The sequence below is a fragment of the Podarcis pityusensis genome (genome assembly GCF_964106645.2).
Source record: "Podarcis pityusensis genome assembly, chromosome: 2".
Lineage (NCBI taxonomy): Eukaryota > Metazoa > Chordata > Lepidosauria > Squamata > Lacertidae > Podarcis > Podarcis pityusensis.
In genome coordinates, this window is record NC_138029.1 from 122227839 (window position 1) to 122246855 (window position 19017).

The 19017-nt window shown below is 45.1% G+C and overlaps 2 protein-coding genes across 4 annotated transcripts; both read right to left on the bottom strand.

Moving 5' to 3' along the window:
- Positions 1-1773: 1773 nt before the first annotated feature.
- On the bottom strand, positions 1774-8964 carry LOC308469599 (uncharacterized protein). Of its 2 annotated transcripts, none has more exons than XM_080992294.1 (4): positions 8835-8964; positions 7865-7938; positions 6441-6567; positions 1774-5370 (listed from the first exon to the last, which is right to left on the bottom strand). In XM_080992294.1, exons 2-4 carry the CDS (start codon positions 7877-7879, stop codon positions 3761-3763), a joined length of 1752 nt encoding a protein of 583 aa, XP_080848420.1. In that variant the 5' UTR covers positions 7880-7938; positions 8835-8964; the 3' UTR covers positions 1774-3760. The 2 variants fall into 2 exon arrangements, with proteins under 2 accessions (XP_080848420.1, XP_080848419.1); XM_080992293.1 differs by lacking the exon at positions 8835-8964 and adding an exon at positions 8707-8722.
- Positions 8965-9956: 992 nt separating this feature from the next.
- Positions 9957-17613, bottom strand: LOC308469761 (uncharacterized protein). Of its 2 annotated transcripts, none has more exons than XM_080992680.1 (3): positions 17454-17613; positions 12465-12626; positions 9957-11865 (listed from the first exon to the last, which is right to left on the bottom strand). In XM_080992680.1, exons 2-3 carry the CDS (start codon positions 12583-12585, stop codon positions 10580-10582), a joined length of 1407 nt encoding a protein of 468 aa, XP_080848806.1. In that variant the 5' UTR covers positions 12586-12626; positions 17454-17613; the 3' UTR covers positions 9957-10579. The 2 variants fall into 2 exon arrangements, with proteins under 2 accessions (XP_080848806.1, XP_080848805.1); XM_080992679.1 differs by lacking the exon at positions 17454-17613 and adding an exon at positions 13575-13657.
- Positions 17614-19017: the final 1404 nt, after the last annotated feature.

Here is a 19017-nt window from a genome sequence, read left to right on the forward strand (position 1 = left end):
ACCATTAAAGAGATTAAAGAGGCATTAAACTTCCATATGGTGAAAATATATGGATATGAATAACTATTTTAAAATACAGCAAATAATCCTAAAAAGATGTAACCAGGTCTTCACCTCCTTTCCCTGAACTTTACCAGTAAGGAGAACCAGTTCTCAACGGGTACCTTGGTTTTTCCCCTTTCCCCTCACTGTGGGAGCCTATTTTGCTGATGAGCAAGTTACAATGTCTCAAATAGTGTCATGTTTGGGAGGCTTACACCTATATAAAATACATATATATACAGTGGTACCTCGGGTTACATATGCTTCAGGTTACAGACTCCGCTAACCCAGAAATAGTATCTCAGGTTAAGAACTTTCCTTCCTGCACAGCAGCAGCAGGAGGTCCCATTAGCTAAAGTGGTGCTTCAGGTTAAGAACGGTTTCAGGTTAAGAACGGACCTCCAGAACAAATTAAGTACTTAACCCGAAGTACTACTGTATGTTAAAATGCACAATAATTTGATCTCAACATCCTTAAAACATCCTTACTTAAAATATTTAATAAAACAAGCAAATTGAAAGGAATGAGCATTAGAATCAGGATAATACAACTTCAGAATTGGATTGGACCCAGGGGTCATCTAGTCCAACCCCCCTGCAATGCAGGAATCTCAGTAAAGCATCCATGACAGGTGGCCAGCCAAACACTGCTTAAAATACGCCAAGGAAGGAGAGTCCACCACTTCTCAAGGGAGACCAGGAGACCGTTCCACTGTCCAATAGCACTTACTGTCATAAAGTCCTTCGTGTTTAGTTGGTATCCCCTTTGGTTCAAGTCCTACCCTTCAGAGCAGGAGAAAACAGGATTGCTCTCTCTTCCATGTGATAGCCTTTTAAAATATTTGAAGATCATATCTCCTCTCAGTCTCCTCTTCAGGCTAAACATACCCAGCTCCTTCAAGTGCTCCTCCTAAGGCTTTCCAGCTTGTCAAAACTCTTAAATTGTGGTGCCTAGAATTGGGACACAGTATTCCAGGTGTGGTCTGACCAAGGCAGAATAGAGTGGTACTATTACTTCCCTTGACACTAATTCTGTGGATGCAGCCTAGAATAGCATTAATTTCTGTTTTGCTCCTGCTGCATCACATGGTTGACTCGTGTTAAGCTTGTGTTCTACTAAGGCTCCTGAATCCTTTTCACATGCACTACTAGAAAGTCAGATGTCCCCTATCTTATATTTGTGCTGCAGGTTCTTTCATTCTATTCAGTTCATTAAAATGCAAATAATGTCCTTGGCAGCAACTCCCTTCTGAAGATTCCTTGGGCTGGAGGTTAGGGCAAAGGAGGTGGGTGAACCACAGGCAGCACAAATATATCCCACCGAGAACCCTCCCCTAGTCTGGACATTTCAGAAGCATAAAACTTGAAACCCTCATGAAGGTGAAGAAGCATGCTGTCTGAAACTGCCCCATTAACTAACATGTAAAAAAGTCTGGAAAATTAATGAACCTTCTACCCTGTTGTGGTTTCTTGACAAAGTCCTGAGGTTTATTATACAGTCGTAGCTTGATTTTTGAACAGCTTAGTTATCGAAAACTTTGGCTCCCAAACGTCACGAAACCCAGAAGTGAGTGTTCCAGTTTGCGAACGTTCTTTGGAACCTGAACGTCTGACACAGCTTCCAATTGAGTGCAGGAAGCTCCTGCAGCCAACTGGAAGCCGCACCTTGGTTTTTGAACATTTTTGGAAGTCGAACGGACTTCTGGAATGGATTAAGTTTGAGAACCAAGGTACGGCAGTTTTTAATGAGCATTTATTCGTAAGGGGCTAAACGCAGTAAAAACAGAATCAACCCAGACTTCATGACAACTGGATACAGAAACAAATAGCAATGTCTTGGACAATGAAACAATTAGAGGAGCTATCAAATATCCAGAATATTTCTGGCCTTCCTGACAGGGGCTGAGGGAGACCTTTCGTCCATGAAGAGGGTGATCTGAGAGGCTACGCTCTTTGGAAAGATATAATATATGTCAGCAGAATACCAGGTAAAGCATTTCCATCTATGAAGCATATCGGCCTGGTTACATCAAAGGAAAATTCACAGCACATGAATAAATTTTGGGGAAGGGTGAAATACGGAACAGCATATGTAACAAATGATTACATGCAAAAAATAAATTAGAACATGGATATGTAAATTTTACTCAGAAGAACAATCTGCAGCATAGCCGCTACAAGGAATCAATCTATTTTATTATTATTTTGTAATTTCAGAAGAGATGAGAGATAAATATCAGAGCCTATAGGTAAGATGCAGATAAAAAAGGCTGGGAAACTGAAATGGGGAAGTAGACAACCCCACCTGGAACTAAGCAAAAATATGGAACAATAAAATTTTATACATACAAGATTCAAAAGCAAGGTCTCTTCCAAGGTGTTAATTAATTAACTAAATTTTTGTTCATAACCCAGAGCCCCAGCCCAATGTGGACAAACAATAGGAAATTCAATTCTCTATTGGCAAAGAACTAGGTTACATCAGCAAGGGATAAATTAACACTTCTGCTAATGTTAAAAGAAAAAATATGGTGGACTAACAGGGGCCATATACCAATGCATAGACTCACAAGAGACCTGAGGTTCTTCTACTAACACAGAGCTTTCCAAACTTTTCATGTTGGTGAAATGATTTCTAGACATATGTCATTTTGTGACAAAGTAATTCAGTTTTACTAGCAAACGGAAGGTTAAATGAACCCCTTTCCAGCCATGGGAGGAACTCAGGATACAATCACAACCCAAAAATGTGAAATATATAATCATAACAAAAACAACCCCCCCAAAAAAAACACCCCACATTCTAAAAGGGCATTAGATGTCAATCAGCCAGAAACCTGGTTAAGGAGAAAGGCTTTTGCCTAGTGCCTAGGCGCCAGGTGAACCTGCCTGAGGAAAATATTCCAGAGACGGGGAGCCACTGCAGAAAAGGCCCGTTCTCATGTTGCCACACTCCAGGCCTCTCAATGGAGGCAGCACTTTAAGAAGGGTCTCAGAAGATGACCTCAGTGTCCAGGTATCTTCATATGGAAAGAGACGGTCCTTGTTGCTATTGCTTAATGCCCCTCATTGTAAGTGGAGACAGGGTGAGGGGATGGAGGAGAGTCCAATGGCAGGGCTCTTTCTGGGACCTCTTCCACTTCAGAGACTGCAACCCCTCCCCTGCCTTCAGCCAGTGTGATTAAGAGTGGTGGACTTGTAATCTGGTGAACAGGGTTCACTTCCCCAGTCCTCCACGTGCAGCTGCTGGGTGACCTTGGGCTAGTCACACTTCTCTGAAATCTCTCAGCCCCACTCACCTCACAGAGTGTTTGTTGTGGAGGAGGAAGGGAAAGGAGATTGAGACTCCTTAGGGTAGTGATAAAGCGGGATATCCAAACTCCTCTTCTTCCTCTACGACCACCTCTTGCCTCAAGGGTGGCGCTGAACCTCCCTGTAAATCTTCCACTACCCATCCTACCCACCACTCAAACCCCTGCCCATCCCTCACACTGGCTTACAGAAGAATGCCCACAAACTGCTTTCATACTGAAAAAAACAGGTTGAAAGCAAAAGCCCCTTTCTCCTCTAAAATGGAAGTCATATTGGGCTCCAAAGGTCTACTGTAGTGTATTGTAAAAACTGGAGATAAGGAAGGGGATTGTAACACTGAGTAGACTCTTTGGTTTGCTCGCTTAGGAGCTCTTGAGATCACTGTATATTTTTCTACCTTCCAAGCTTAAGATATTTCACTTCTATGGATTGTTTGATGTGAGTTAAGGGAATATCTGTAGGTGAAGTTCTTTCCACACTCCAAGCAATTATAAGGTTTCTCCCCGGTATGAGTTCTCAGGTGTTGAGTAAGGTGACCGCTCTGACTAAAACTCTTCTCACACCCCGAACATTTATAAGGTTTTTCCCCTGTATGAGTTCTTAGATGTTGAGTAAGGGAGCCACTGAAGCTTTTTCCACACACCGAGCATTGATAAGGTTTCTCCCCGGTATGAGTTCTTAGATGCTGAGTAAGGTGACCACTCTGGCTAAAACTCTTGTCACACTCCAAACACTTATAAGGTTTTTCCCCTGTATGAGTTCTTAGATGTTGAGTAAGGGAGCCACTGAAGCTCTTTCCACACTCCCAGCATTTATAAGGTTTCTCCCCTGAATGCCTTTTTTTGTGAAAAGTAAGGGAATCTAGGCGACTGAAGTTCTTTCCACACACCAAACATTCATAAGGTTTCTCCCCTGTATGAATTCTTTGATGTTTAGAAAGGGACGAACTGACTGTGAAGCTCTTCCCGCACTCCAGACATATATAAGGTTTCTCCCCTGTATGTGTTCTTTTATGTATGGTGAGGTGACTATTCTGACTGAAACTCTTTTCACACTCTGAACACTTATAAGGTTTTTCCCCTGTATGAGTTTTTAGATGCTGAGTAAGGTGAACGCTCTGACTGAAACATTTGTCACACGCCAAGCATTTATAAGGTTTTTCCCCTGTATGAGTTCCTTGATGTTGCAAAAGGTGGCCACTCCGGCTGAAACTCTTTCCACACTCCAAACATTTATAAGGTTTCTCCCCTGTATGAATTCTCATGTGTCTTTTGAGCTGGCTACGCACACTAAAGCTCTTTCCACATTCCGAGCAGTCATAAGCTTTTATCCCTGCATGCCTTCTTTTATGAAAAGTAAGGGACTTTATGCGACTGAAGTTCTTTCCGCACTCCAAACATCTATAAGGTTTGTCCCCTGTGTGAGTTCTTTGATGGCGAGTAAGGGTGCCATTGTCACTAAAGCTCTTTCCACACTCCCAGCATCTATAAGGTTTATCCCCTGTATGAGTTCTTTTATGTCTTGTGAGCACGCTACACTGAATAAAGCTCTTTCCACATTCCAAACATTTATAAGGTTTCTCCCCGGTATGAATTCTCTGATGCCTAGTGAGGGAGTCTCTGTGCCTGAAGCTCTTTCCACACTCCCTGCATTTATGAGGTTTCTCGCCCGTATGAATTCTTTGATGCAGAGTAAGGTGTTCTTTCCGACTGAAGCTTTTTCCACACTCCCAGCATTTATATGGTTTTTCTGCTGTATGACCTCTTTTACGAAAAATAAGGTAGGCTCTGTCACTGAAGTTCTTTCCACCCTCCAAACATTCTTTAGGTTTGTCCCCTGTGTGTGGTATCTGATTTTCGTTAACCTGAGAAGCAGTGGGTTCCCTCCCCGCCTTCTGCGTTCGTCTGCCCTCTTGTCTGTTGGTTCCATCTTGAATCCTTAACTTCTGTTGCTCCTCAGCTCTTTCAGGTGGCCCTTCAGATGGGTCCCCCTCAGCCAGGATCCTCCAAACATCTCCTGGTGGTTTAAAAAGAAAAGCTGGTAAGACGCTGCCCGCCTATACTGGACTTTAAAGAGGGTTTTCTATAATAATAATTTTAAAAAGGTTTTAAAAATTACCCAGTTCTTATGAGAGGAACAGGGAATCTTTGTCCCTCCAGATGCTGCCGAACTACAGCTCCTATCAGCCCCAGCCAACATGGGCAACAGCTAAGTTGTGGCTCAGTGGTATAAGGAAGGCTGAAGCTTCTTGCTACTGCCACAGGGATTGCACTGAGTACCAGTCAGTTTTCATCTTCGGTTCCCTTTTCCTTCAGGAATCAGCCCACACCCTACATTCATCATCTGAGGTCCTTCTCACTGTGCCCTTCTTCTAGCAAGGTGCCAAGTGTGCCAACACAAGCATGGGGCTTGGAGTGGTGGCTTCCGCCTAGGCAATGCTCTGCCCAGGGAGGCTCCCCAGGAGCCAATCACTGGCTACTTTTAGGAGGGAGGCATTAATATTTCTTTTCAGCCAGGCTTTGGGCCTTTACCTTAAAGAATTATAGTGGCCTTAATTTTTGCATCCTATGGTAACTTGCTTTTGAATTGACCTTTCATGAAAAAGCAACTAAATGCAATGAATAATAATGCATAATATCTGCCACACCATCATTCTGTCGTGTATACTGCTAAGCAAGCTATGTGATTAAGCAGTCTATGACGGACCCAAAAGCAGTAAGTTGCAACCAGCACGCACAAGACCCCTTCTGCCTTTGTTTCCATGCCATGCAGTTGTAAGCACAATTCTATCCAAAAAGCAAGTTCACATCCCACCAAATCAGAACTAGAGACCTCAATGGCCAGAATAAAAGAGAATCAAAGCAAGTAACTCTTAACCGATATGTCTTTTCTTTGATGTCTATAGAATCATATACCAGAAGTGTGACTGTGTGCATCTGAATGCTGGACAATGTAGAACTTTGCTTTGACCCAACAGGGTTCTTCATATGTTCTTTTGTACAGGGGACATGAAGAACACTCCCTCTAGTGGCCAACAGGAGTTCACACCTTCACTAGCTATTGATCCAGGGGGAAAGGATCCTTACCCACAGAAGCCACCATCTCATAAATCTCCATCATGACTTCCTTGTACAGCGCTCTCTGGCCTGGATCCAGCAGGGACCATTCCTCGTCAGTGAAATGCAAGGACACCCCTTCAAAGCTCATTGATACCTGGAAAAGGAAAACAATTCCCTTATTCGTAGTCCATCCAGGGTAAGGTATGGAAACCTCTCCTCTGCAATGGGCAACTGGATATATTAAGTGTTCAGAAATCACCCAAAGCCGATGGAATTTACCCATTAGTTTAAGAATTCTAAGTCAAGTATTCTAACAAAAACATGTAACGAGTCTGTGAGATTGCCCAGGTTCCTTTCCTCCAACAGGGATTTAGTTTCCAGGAAACTGAACGTCAGTTAGTTTAATGATTCTTTTGGGGAAACTGGTGGAAAACATTATTAAAGACAATGACATAACCAAATGTACGTAAGCAAATTTATATAGTGCACCTTCAAGCAAAAAAATCTTAACTTAACACATCTGCAAATGGGATCTGAATTGGTGATGACGGAGAAGGAAAGTGACATTTGGGGTCATAGCTGATAGCTCAGTAAAGATATTGGCACAGGGTGTGAAAGTAGTGAAATGGGTCAATGCCATTTTAGGGAAAGATTCAGAACTAAGCTGCCCATATCATAGTGCTGATATACAAATCTGTGGTGCAGCTGCCCTTATAAAACTGTATGGATCCGATTGCATAACCTCAAAAATAATATTGTAGATTCAGAAAATGTTGGGAAACGAACAAAATGATTAATGGGTTGGAAAAATATGAGGAATTACTAATCTGAAACAAAGGTGCTTATGGGGAAATATGATACGAGATGTAAAAAGCTATGCATGGAAATAGGAGAGAGGGAGGTGTTTCTCCCTCTAGGATGATACTGCAGTCCAAGGCTGTCCAATGAAGCTAATTGTGCACAGATTAAGGACAAACTAAAGGAAGCACTTTTCACAATGTTAAACTCAGCAAATCACTAACGCAATATGCAGTAATGGTCACCAAGTTAAAAGAGAATAAGGCAAATTCATAGCAGATAAGGTTACAACGGACTACCAGCCATGATGACTGTGCGCTGCCTCCACTTGTTTGGGGCAGTATATTCCTCATTGCCAGTTCCTGGGAATCACCTGAAGAGCCATGTTGTACTCAGCTCCTGCTTACAAATGGTCACTGTGGGAATAGGATGTTGGACTAGGTGGGTTAATGGCCTGATCCACCAGCTAGACTCTTCCTAGGCCATGTTCAAGGTTTCATGTGTAAAACTCAGTCAGGTAACCCACTTCCTCAGAGGCAGAAGCCTCAGAAGCACAGGTGCAAGATTCGGGCCCCTGCAAGAACGCTCTCTGTAACAAGTACGGACCCACTCCACCTATCCCCAACATCTCTCCCTGATTATCTTTCCCCTACCTTAGCTGGATGCATGGTGGCCACTTCTTCTCCTGAGTAATGTAGGGAGAATCCACAATGTTGGTCTGATGCCACTGCAGTGTTTACAAAAGGGAAGGTCGCCAAATAATTCATGAAAACATTGAAAATGAAGTTCCTGATTTGCCCAAGCGAAAGATTATAAAACAGAAATCAGCAGCACATTACACGCTGAGGTAATGTGAATATGCAAATGATGCATAAGGAAATAATAATATAAAATAGTAATATAAAAATTAACTTTTAATCGTATGTTTGTCTACACAGAAAAACAATAGGCAAGGACGGAATGGATCTCATGGACAGCTGAGATAACTCAGTCAGTAGAGCATTAAACTCTTAATCTCAGGTTGTGGATTCGAGCCACAAAGTTATGTGCAAACCTGCCCAGCACCTTTCACAGCAGGCAAGAGAGAGGAGTGAAGGGAGGGTGGGTGGGGGAGAGAGAGACAGTATTTATTATTTAAAACCGATGCCTTTATGTATATTAGTTTTTGCATGGTTCTGTGAATTTTAGCTGTGTTCTATCTTTATTTTCATCTGTGTGCCACCTGCATACTTTTCTGGAAAAGGGTTTAGATATTTTGAATATGAGTTAAAATAATTACAAGATACATTCTGAGGGACCGACATTTTTCTATGAAATATTTTCAGTGCTGAAGGACACTTTTCTGAGGAACAGTTTTGATATTTTGAAAACATTTAATAACTACAGCTGCTACTGCCCAGGACACATTATTAAGGACCAGCAATTAATTTTAAAATGAAATATTTTCAGTGCAGGGGAGCAGGGCCTTCGTTCCCTACTAACCCCCCCCCCTCTCTCTCTCGGGTTCAGCTGCGCGGGGTCCGCCTGGCCTTCGCCCTCCGAGGAGGCTCCTCTTCTGCCCTATGGGAGTCCCAGCCCTTCCCTTCTCCTTCCTTCCCTCCTCCTTCCCTTCCCGCCTCTGACCTGGAGGCGGCAGGAGGAGAGGCAGCCTTCCCGGCGGAGAAACAACCGGAGAAGATCCCCCGGGAGGACAGAGGCAAACCCAGCGCCCCCAACAACAAAAAAAGGAAGGTCGGATGGGACAGGAAGCGGAAGCTCCTCCTCTGGCACCGGACTGCCCTTCCGCTCTAGGAATTTCGGCTCTGTGGCTCTGGTTAACCCTTGCGGAGCCGATGGCTATATATATGCCGCTCGGCTCCGCAAGGGTTAACCAGAGCCACAGATCCAGTTACAGATAGGTAGCCGTGTTGGTCTGCCATAGTCAAAACAAATTTTTTTTTCCTTCCAGTAGCACCTTAAAGACCAACTAAGTTAGTTCTTGGTATGAGCTTTCGTGTGGTGCATCTGAAGAAGTGTGCATGCACACGAAAGCTCATACCAAGAACTAACTTAGTTGGTCTTTAAGGTGCTACTGGAAGGAAAAAAAATTTTGTTCAGAGCCACAGAGATAGAGATACCTGTAGATATATTAAAACACCCTTCATTTATATGGTTTTTAATACCGAGTGCACTCTGATGTGAAATAAGCACTGAATGATATGGAAATCTCTTTCCACACCTTCAACAGTCATACTTTGTATCCTCTCTGTGAATTTAATTTTCTTCAACCAGAAAAGCACCATTCATTTCTCTCCCCTCCTGTCTGCTGGCTACATTGTGAACCCCTCCTGCTCCACGCTTCTTTCCTCCAAATATCTCCTGAAAGACCTAGTAAGTTTCCAAGCAAATTTCAAACTTGTCGATACTGACCTTTTAAAGCCCTAAATGGCCATGGCCTGTAGACCTGAAGGAACATCTCCATTCCCATTACTCAACCCAGACACTGAGGTCCAGCACCAAGGGTGGTTCCTGCAATGTGAGAAGCTACAGGGAACCAGGCAGAGGGCCCTCCCAGTTGTAGCATCCACGCTGTAGAATGCCCAATCATCAGATGTCAAAGAGATGAGTAACCTTGATAACCTTTGGAAGACATCTGAAGGCAGCCCTATAAAAGGAGATGCTTTTATATACAGTGAGGGGGGGGGGGAGTATTTGATCCCCTGCTAAATTTGCCCGTTTGCCCTCTGATGAAATGACCAGTCCATGATTTTAATGGTAGGTTTATTGTAGCTGTGAGAGGCAGAATAACAACAGGAAAACCCCATGGAAACCCAGAGGACAAAAGTCAGAGATTGATGTGCACACTGTAAGGTGGACTTGAAACTGCTTGTGTCTCTATATTTTATTTTGCCTCATCTACACAATATCTCTTTCCTTGTCTAATGCAAGCCCACTCTTCGCCTTCCTAGGTTCAGACTGCCATGATGGAAGGAGAAGCCAATAAACCAAGAAAATCTAATACAAAACCCTGCTACTCAACTGTGGACATTAGGAGGCTCAAAAGGCCTTAGAATAAGCAGAAGCCTATGATTAAACAGAGGGAGGTAAGCAAGATTGAAACCAAACAAAGATAAAGAAGCCATTTCTAACACTGAGTACAATCTTTGGTTTGCTTCCTGTAGGAGATTTTGATGTGATTGAGGATCTTTCCCTACTCCAACCCCTTCTAAGATGTTTTCGGATGAGTTCTTTGATGCCGGGTAAGGGAGCTACTGTGACAAAAGCTCTTCCCACACTGCAAACAGTCGTAAGATTCGTCCCCTGTATGAATTCTTCGATGTTTAGTAAGGTGGCTGCTGCAATAGAAGCTCTTTCCACATTCTAAACACTTATAAGGTTTTTCCCATGTGAGTTCTGTGGTGTTTAGTCAGGGTTTCACTGTGACTAAAGCTCATTCCACACTCAAAGCATCTATAAGGTTTATCCCCTGTGTGAGTTCTTTTATGTCTTGTGAGGTGGCCACTGTCACTAAAGCTCTTTCCGCACTCCCAGCATCTATAAGGTTTATCCCCTGTATGGGTTCTTTGATGGCTAGTGAGTTGCCGACACTGATAGAAGCTCTTTCCGCATTCCAAACACTTATAAGGTTTTTCCCCTGTGTGAGTTCTGTGATGTTTAGTAAGGGTGCCACTGTCACTAAAGCTCATTCCACACTCGCAGCATTTATAAGGTTTATCCCCTGTGTGAGTTCTTTTATGTCTTGAGAGGTGGCTACTACGAATGAAGCTCTTGTCACATTCCAAACACTTATAAGGTTTTTCTCCTGTGTGACTTCTTTCATGCAAAGTAAGGGAGTCTTTGCGACTGAAGCTCTTTCCACACTCCAAACACTCATAAGGTTTGTCCCCTGTATGAATTCTGTGATGCTTCGTGAGGGAGTCACTGTACCTGAAGCCCTGCCCACAGTCCAAACATTTGTATGGTTTTTCACCTGCACGTGTTCTTTTATGTTTAGTGAGAATGCTCCTCTGAGGGAAGCTCTTTCCATGCTTCAAGCATTCATACGGTTTGTCCCCTGTGTGGGTTGTATGATGCCTACTAAGGGAGCTACTCTGATTGAAGCTCTTTCCACACTCAAAGCACTGATGAGGTTTCTCACCTGTATGAGTTCTTTGATGCAAAGTAAGACCACCACTCTGACGGAAGCTCTTTCCACACTCCCAGCATTTATGAGGTTTGTCCCCTGTATGAGTTCCTTCATGCGAAGTAAGGTGACTACTCTGACGGAAGCTTTTTCCACACTCCCAGCATTTATAAGGTTTTTCTCCTGTATGTGTTCTTTGATGCAGATTAAGGTAGTCACGCCGACGGAAGATTTTTCCACACTCCCAGCATTTATATGGTTTTTCACCCGAGTGCACTCTTCGATGTGAAATAAAAGTTGAGCGATAAGGAAATCTCTTCCCACACACAGTACATTCATGCTTCTCTCTGTGAATTTGATTTTCATTAACCTGAGGAGCAGGGGATTCCCTCCCCACCTTCTGCATTTGGGCCCCCTCCTTTCCGTAGGTTCCAAATTGAACCCACAGTTTCTGTTGTATCTTCTGTTCCTCAGGTCTTTCGGGTGCCACTTCTGATGGTTCGTCTTCAGTCAGGATCCCCCAAATATCTCCTATTGGATTAAAAAGGAACACTGGTAAAATGCCGTGTCTGTAATGATAATAATGATAATAATGATGATGATGATGATAATAATAATAATAATAATAATAATAATAATAATAATTATACCCCGCCCTCCCTGGCCAGAGCTGGGCTCAGGGCAGCTAACACCAGTAAAATTACAATAAAACATAATAGGCCCATTCAGTCCCTCATCTGGCAATTGCTGCAGCTACCAGGGAGTGTCAGAAGATTCAGGACCCAACATAACATACTATGGAACTGATTGAAAAAGAATTTTCTTCACACCACCATTCATGGGCGTAGCCAAGGAGGGGTGGGGGGGCAGATCCCCAGATCAAGTAAAACATTAGAAATACATAACTAACTGACCAATCACGCCGGTTCTGCCTCCCTAACAAAAGTCCTGCCCACCCACCAAAAATCCCGCGCCCATGCCACCACTGAAAAACATTCCTTTCCTTTTCTACTTTTTAATCTCTCACAGCCCAGAACTCTTGCCCTACAACCTTCCTGGTTTTCTTGCCAGGGGAGCTTCCTCACCCCCAACATCTCCCCAGGTCCCCACCTCCATTCCCTGGAACTCACCAGATCTCTCTGAGGGTCCTGGGAGGGAACATTCAAAGGTGGTGGGAGACAGCCTGACCAGGTCAACCGTCCATCTTCCTCCTTCCATCTTCGCTATGTTTGCAGGATCAGACACTTTCATCCTTTCTGAGGAGCTCTGAAGGCAAAACAAGCAGCATTTTCCTGGGGTGGAAAAAGAAGCAAAGGGAGCCTCAGAGAAGCTACAGGGATTCCTCTGCCTTAGATATTCTCCTGCCCCTGGAGCTCAAATAGGGCATCCCCTCTGCAACGGTCCCCAACAGTTTTAAAATATGTTTTTCTGTTTCCAAATTAATCTGTCTGCTTCCTCTATCCTTTCTTAAGGCTGGCACAGTTCACACAGTAGTGACCTAAAAATAGATGCCATTGAACTCAGTGGAGCTTACTTAGGAGTAAATCTGCAAAAGACTGCTGTGCATATTCTTCCTCTTCTGACACCCAGAAACACATTGGTCCTCTTCCCCTCCCTTCCTCCAGTCAAGACCTTCTTGCCTTTTCTCCCCGCTCTGTCTTTTCTGCTCACTTGGTGGGGGGTCCATCCATTTCTCCTCATTCCCTCCCCCCCCAAATCCCCTGGAACTCAGCTGACCTATCCCAGCCTTAATGGGTACTGGAGGTGGGGAGCCCCAGCTCAGGTCATTTCTAGGATCACAGATCTTTGAAACTCAGAAGTTTAAACAAGCTGCAGGTTCCTGGGAGGGAGGCAGAAGTAAATGGAGTCTGAAGGGATTTTTCTTGCCAGAGTTTCCTTGTTTCCACTCTCCATCCCTCTGCTTGTGATTTAAAAGAGGTAGAGCTCAACCGCATACTGATGAACACCCAGCCCAAACCCTCTGATGATCTTTCCCAGCGGCTTCATGTAGATGTTAAAAAGCATGGGGGAGAGGACAGAACCCTGAGGCACCCCACAAGTGAGAGCCCAGGGGTCTGAACACTCACCCCCCCCCACTTTCTGGACATGGCCCAGGAGGAAGGAGCAGAACCACAGTATAACAGTACTCCCAGCTCCTTTAAGACAGTCCAGAAGGATGTCATGGTTGATGGTATCAAAGGCCACTGAGAAATCCAGCAGAACTAGGAAACAACTTTCACCTTTGTCCCTAGCCCGCTGGAGATCATCGACCAGAGCGACCATGGCAGTTTCAGTCCCATGATGAGGCCTGAATCCTGATTGGAAGGGATCCAAACAGTCCGCATCCTCCAGGCATGCCTGGAGTTGTCCAGCCAGATGGGCGGGGTATAAATAAATTATTATGATTATGATTATTATGCAACCAACTGCTCAATCACCTTGCCCAAGAATGGAAGATTTGAGACTGGGCGATAGTTGGCTATATTGGTCGGGTCCAAATATATATTTTTTAAGAAGCGGTTTAATAACCACTTCTTTCAGTGGGTCTGGGAAGGCTCCCTCACAGAAGAAACCATTCACCACACCGCAGAGCCCATCACCCAGCCCTTTCCAGCTCGCTTTTATGAGCCAGGATAGGCAAGGATCAACAGGTGGTTGGTTCACTTGTCCAAGCAGCCTGTCCACATCCTCAGAGGCAACATTGGAATTGATCACATGCAACTTGACTGGACAGGACTCTAGCACTTTCCCACCCCGGCCCTGTTCCCATGGTGGAGTCTACCTCTTTCCGAATCTGAGCCACTTTATTTGTAAAATACTTTGCAGGAAATTGTGGGGTCCTTACCAGGCCCCAATGGCAAAGGCTGTTCTGTTAGATTGCGAACCACCTGAAAGGGTCTCCTGATACTGTTTACTGCAGATGCAATAGAGGCGGTGAAGAAAGTCCTCTTCGCCATCGCTATCGCCACTTGGTAGGCTCAACGTTGAGCTCTAACCTGTGTCCAGTCCAATTCAGAATGAGTTTTCCACCACTGCTGCTCTAGCCATCTCAGAAAATGTTTCATGACCCTCAGCTCTGGGGAAAACCATGGGACTGCCCGGGCTCCATGCAATCGGAGAGGGCCTTTTGGAGCCAGACAGTCAATAATAATAATAATAATAATAATAAAATTTATTTATATCCCGCCCTCCCCAGCCGAAGCTGGGCTCAGGGCGGCTAACAATCAAAATAATCCGACATTCTAAAAACATTCATTATAAAAATTAATTAAATCAAATTAAAATCAAATTAATGGCAACCATCAAACAAATTCTGTGTAGATTGCCGATTGCCAGAGGAGGGGGGTCAGGCTGCGCCCTGACCGAAGGCCTGGTGGAACAGCTCTGTCTTGCAGGCCCTGCGGAAGGATGTCAGGTCCTGCAGGGCCCTAGTCTCTTGTGACAGAGCGTTCCACCATATTGGAGCCGCGGCCGAGAAGGCCCTGGCTCTGGTTGAGGCCAGCCTAACCTCTCTGTGGCCTGGGATCTTTAGGATGTTTTTATTAGCAGACTGTAAATTTCTCTGTGGGACATAGTCCTAGTTAACTCTGCATTCCAGCAGACCACAGGGAATCAGATGAAAGGCCATCAACATGGGATAAAACATCCCCTACCACACTCTCTGGAAACCATTTGGATCCATTAAGTGGCGGGGGAGGACCATCAGAATTGGTCCCACCTCCCTACAGTGGGGAAGGGTTGCGGAGAAGTCAAGTTGCACCATGAAGTGATCAACCATGGCACTTTTTTTGCTTCGCTTTTACTTAGTGTCAGATCACCCGCATCTATAGAGGTGAACACCAGGTCTAAGGCATGTCCGCGGCTATGAGTTGGGCCAGACTTATTCAAGAACAGCCCCAAGGAGGCCATGCTTTCCACGAAGTCCAGAGCGGCCTCTTGGAAGGTTGTGTCAGCATGGATGTTAAAATCCCCTAGGACAACCAAACTAGGTGTCTCCCGGAGAACATCCACCATTACCCGAAGCAGCTCGGGCAGGGAATCTTTGGTGCAGCAGGGAGGTTGGTGCACCAAAAGGAATCCTGTACTGTCCCTATTGCCCAACTTCCAGAACATGCACTCAGAAAACTGGGTCTTCCCAGTAAGATGTCTGGTGTAAGCTAATGATGTCCTAAAAATCACTGCAACCCCTCTCTCCACCCATATAACCTGGGCTGCTGTGTGTAAGAGAAACCTGGTGGACAAGCAGCAGCAAGAACAGGCTCATCTGCTTCCTCCAACCAAGACTCTGTTACACATGCCAGGTCAAGTCCTCCATCCATGATCAAGTCGTGGATGACAGCGGTGTTGTGAATCATTGACCTGGCATTGCACAGCAGCACCTTTAGGTCATGTTGGTCTCCCTTGCCGATTCCTATATCCTCCCAGTCAAGACCAGACCCAGAGGCAGGGATAGTCTTCAAATACCGACTAAACCTGCCTCCTCGGTAATGAGATGGTCTGGTCTTAGTGTATCCCCTCCTCACTGATATCAGGTGTGCCAGTGCATCTCCCCCCCCCCCGCCCCCGCCCAGCCTGTGTAACCTTCCCTAGCTATTCTGTTGGCTGGGGCTGACTGCCAGGAAGCCCTGACTCTCTCCCCTTCAAAACAGAACACAAACTATACAATAAATCAATAAAACAGGAGAAACCAACTAAAAACAACTATTTACAATTATTCTGAAATTAAACTAGTCCCCAGCGCTAACTAAATGTTTATCCCACACCCAAGAGAGCAAAACCAAAATAAAAAAACCAAAAACGTAAACGCCACAGATTAAAAACTATTAAAACCCCCCAGAGTTTGTTCTAATGAGTCTGGGTTCATCAGGACTCATAGCGGGGCAATGGCCTCCAGCCTCCCAGGAGTCTCTTATGGTCCCTGCTCCCAAGGTGAGGTGGGAAAAGGCCCTGCAGGTGTTAACGGAAAAATCCGAGGGCTCCCTTGGACAAAAAACAAAGACACCAACCAGGATAACTTGGAGCAAAACAGCAGCCTGTAGGCTTGGCCTTTATTGATCTGTTGCAACAGGGTGCTCCCCTCACCTGCAGGAGAGAGGAAGGACCCAGAAAAATGGTGTGCAAGGCCTTATAAAGACTTTTGAAATTGCCACCCTGTAGATCAAGACCAGCAGGGACGTGGGTGGCGCTGTGGGTTAAAGCCTCAGCTCCTAGGGCTTGCCGATCGAAAGGTCGGCGGTTCGAATCCCCGCGGCGGGGTGCGCTCCCGTTGCTCGGTCCCAGCGCCTGCCAACCTAGCAGTTCGAAAGCACCCCCGGGTGCAAGTAGATAAATAGGGACCGCTTACTAGCGGGAAAGTAAACGGCGTTTCCGTGTGCGGCTCTGGCTCGCCAGAGCAGCGATGTCACGCTGGCCACATGACCCAGAAGTGTCTCCGGACAACGCTGGCCCCCGGCCTATAGAGTGAGATGGGCGCACAACCCCAGAGTCTGTCAAGACTGGCCCGTACGGGCAGGGGTACCTTTACCTTTACCTTAGATCAAGACCACCCCAGAAACATCATACATACATCACAGAAGGGGTGTAACCTAAGACCACCCCTCAGATACATCACACCTACATCACAAAAAAGGCGGTCTAAAACAGAAATTTTAATATTCTTTTTTCTCCTGTTTTTGTTTATCTCCTGTCTGGCAGGTTACTTGATTGGATTTCCTGGCCAGTCTTTTGTAATGATAAATACCGGTACTTAGTTCCTGAGCCAGGTCACAGGCTCACACCCTATTCAAACACAGACATACCCTTAAGACAGGATTTGTGAAGGAAAAGACAATGGGGAGGCTTTTCCATTTTGACCTTGCAGAGAAAAGATTTGGTCAGTTTAGGAATCAAAATGGTTCCAGGTTGGCCTTCCTGTGCTGATCTATGTATGTGCTTGGTTGGTACACTTATGAACATGACCATATATTTAAGAGCATAAAATTCCTACCACGCAGGGAATGGCCTTCAGGACTCACAGCAGGACAACAGATAAAACACTACAGCCCCCCACACCCTTACCTGGGAGTAAGGCCCACTGAACTCAGTGGTGCTTTCTTCTGAGTAGACACTTAGCTACTTACTAAATGCAAGGCAGAATCACCAGACGAATCCACGGGGCTAGGCGCTGGGTGGATCCCCTCCACTCCGTGCCTTGCAGAGCCAGACTGATGCACTGGGGCAGTTACAAGCAGTAATCAAAACCGGAACCTCAAGGATCGCCCTCCCCAAGTGGAAACAAACCGGAAGTGCTCCGAGAAAATGCACAAGGGGAGGCGCGATAGGCCACCCCCCCTGCCCTGCTTGTGATTGGCCCAGGACAGGAAGCGGAAGCTCTTCCTCCTCTGGCTGCGAACTCCCCTTCCCCTCTAGGAATCTCGGCCCTGTGGCTCCTGTTAACCCCTGCAGAGCCGAGCGGCAGGAACCTCTTGGATGCTGGGGCGGAGCGCGAGGAGAGGCGCCCGGATTCTGTCTGGAAAGCCTTGCAGGATCAGGCCCCGAGGGCAACAGGATCCTTTCCCCCAGCTGGTTCCCCATGCAAGATCCAGTGACCCCTGAGAGCCATAGTCTCATTATTATTTTTTATTATATGTACAGTATGTGCCTCCTTTTCCCCAAGTCTGGGAGTCAAGGTGGCTTTCAGATAAAGCAGGAAGACATATATAATCCTTAAAAAGGAATTCTACTCTAATAAAAATAGATAGATGCAGCTATTGAAGATACAGCTAATAAACATAAAAAGAAGCAACAAGGGGGTCATCTGTCTTGGACCTGGTCCTCACCTATAGGGAGGAACTGACCCACGAAGTATTTAATAATAATAATAATAATAATAACAATAATAATATATTTATTAAATTTTGATACCACCCTATATGTGCAGATCTCAAGGCAGCTCACAATATAAAACCAGAATATAAAAACAAAATACATAAACAAAAACATCCCAATAACACCCCCCCCCCCAAAAAAACCCCAAGTACTGGGATCTTTGTGAGGAAGTGACCATTTCCAAGTAGAATGGGATCCTGTCTTCCTGGGTTTCATGAGGCAAAGGCAAGGGAAAGCTGAGTGGAGTCGGTGACGCACTCTGGACTTTAAGAAGGCTAATATCCAGAAAGCGACATCTAGAAACACGCCCCCCCCAAAGGACACATGTTTAAAGCAGAGCTAGCTTGGCCAGAACCCACGGACATCATCATTACCATTTGTATTAATGTTATGTTTTTGGCCTGTCTTTTTCCAGGACGGGAAGTCAAGGCAGGTTACCGTTAAATTGGAAAAGAAGTGATTAAACTTCAAGAGAGTTAAAATATATATGGATATAAAGGACTATTAAGCATTGATATTAAAAATAATAAAAGGACAGCAACACCAGCCTTTTCCTCAAAAACAGCCAGTTTCCAGAAGCTTATTTGGCATAAGGTCTTCACCTGCCGGCAGCCCGTCTGACTTCTCTAGGGCAGGAGTTGCAAAGTCTGGGACTAGCCTAATCCTCCATGAATGGGCCTCATCCCCGTTCCAAGCCACTATGCTTCCTGGGGGAAGAGATTCTGTAGTTCATGTGCTGTAGGAAGTATCTTATCTCCTCAGGTTCTGGAGTTAACAACTGGTGGACAGAAATGCTTTTCTAAGCACTTTTTCTAA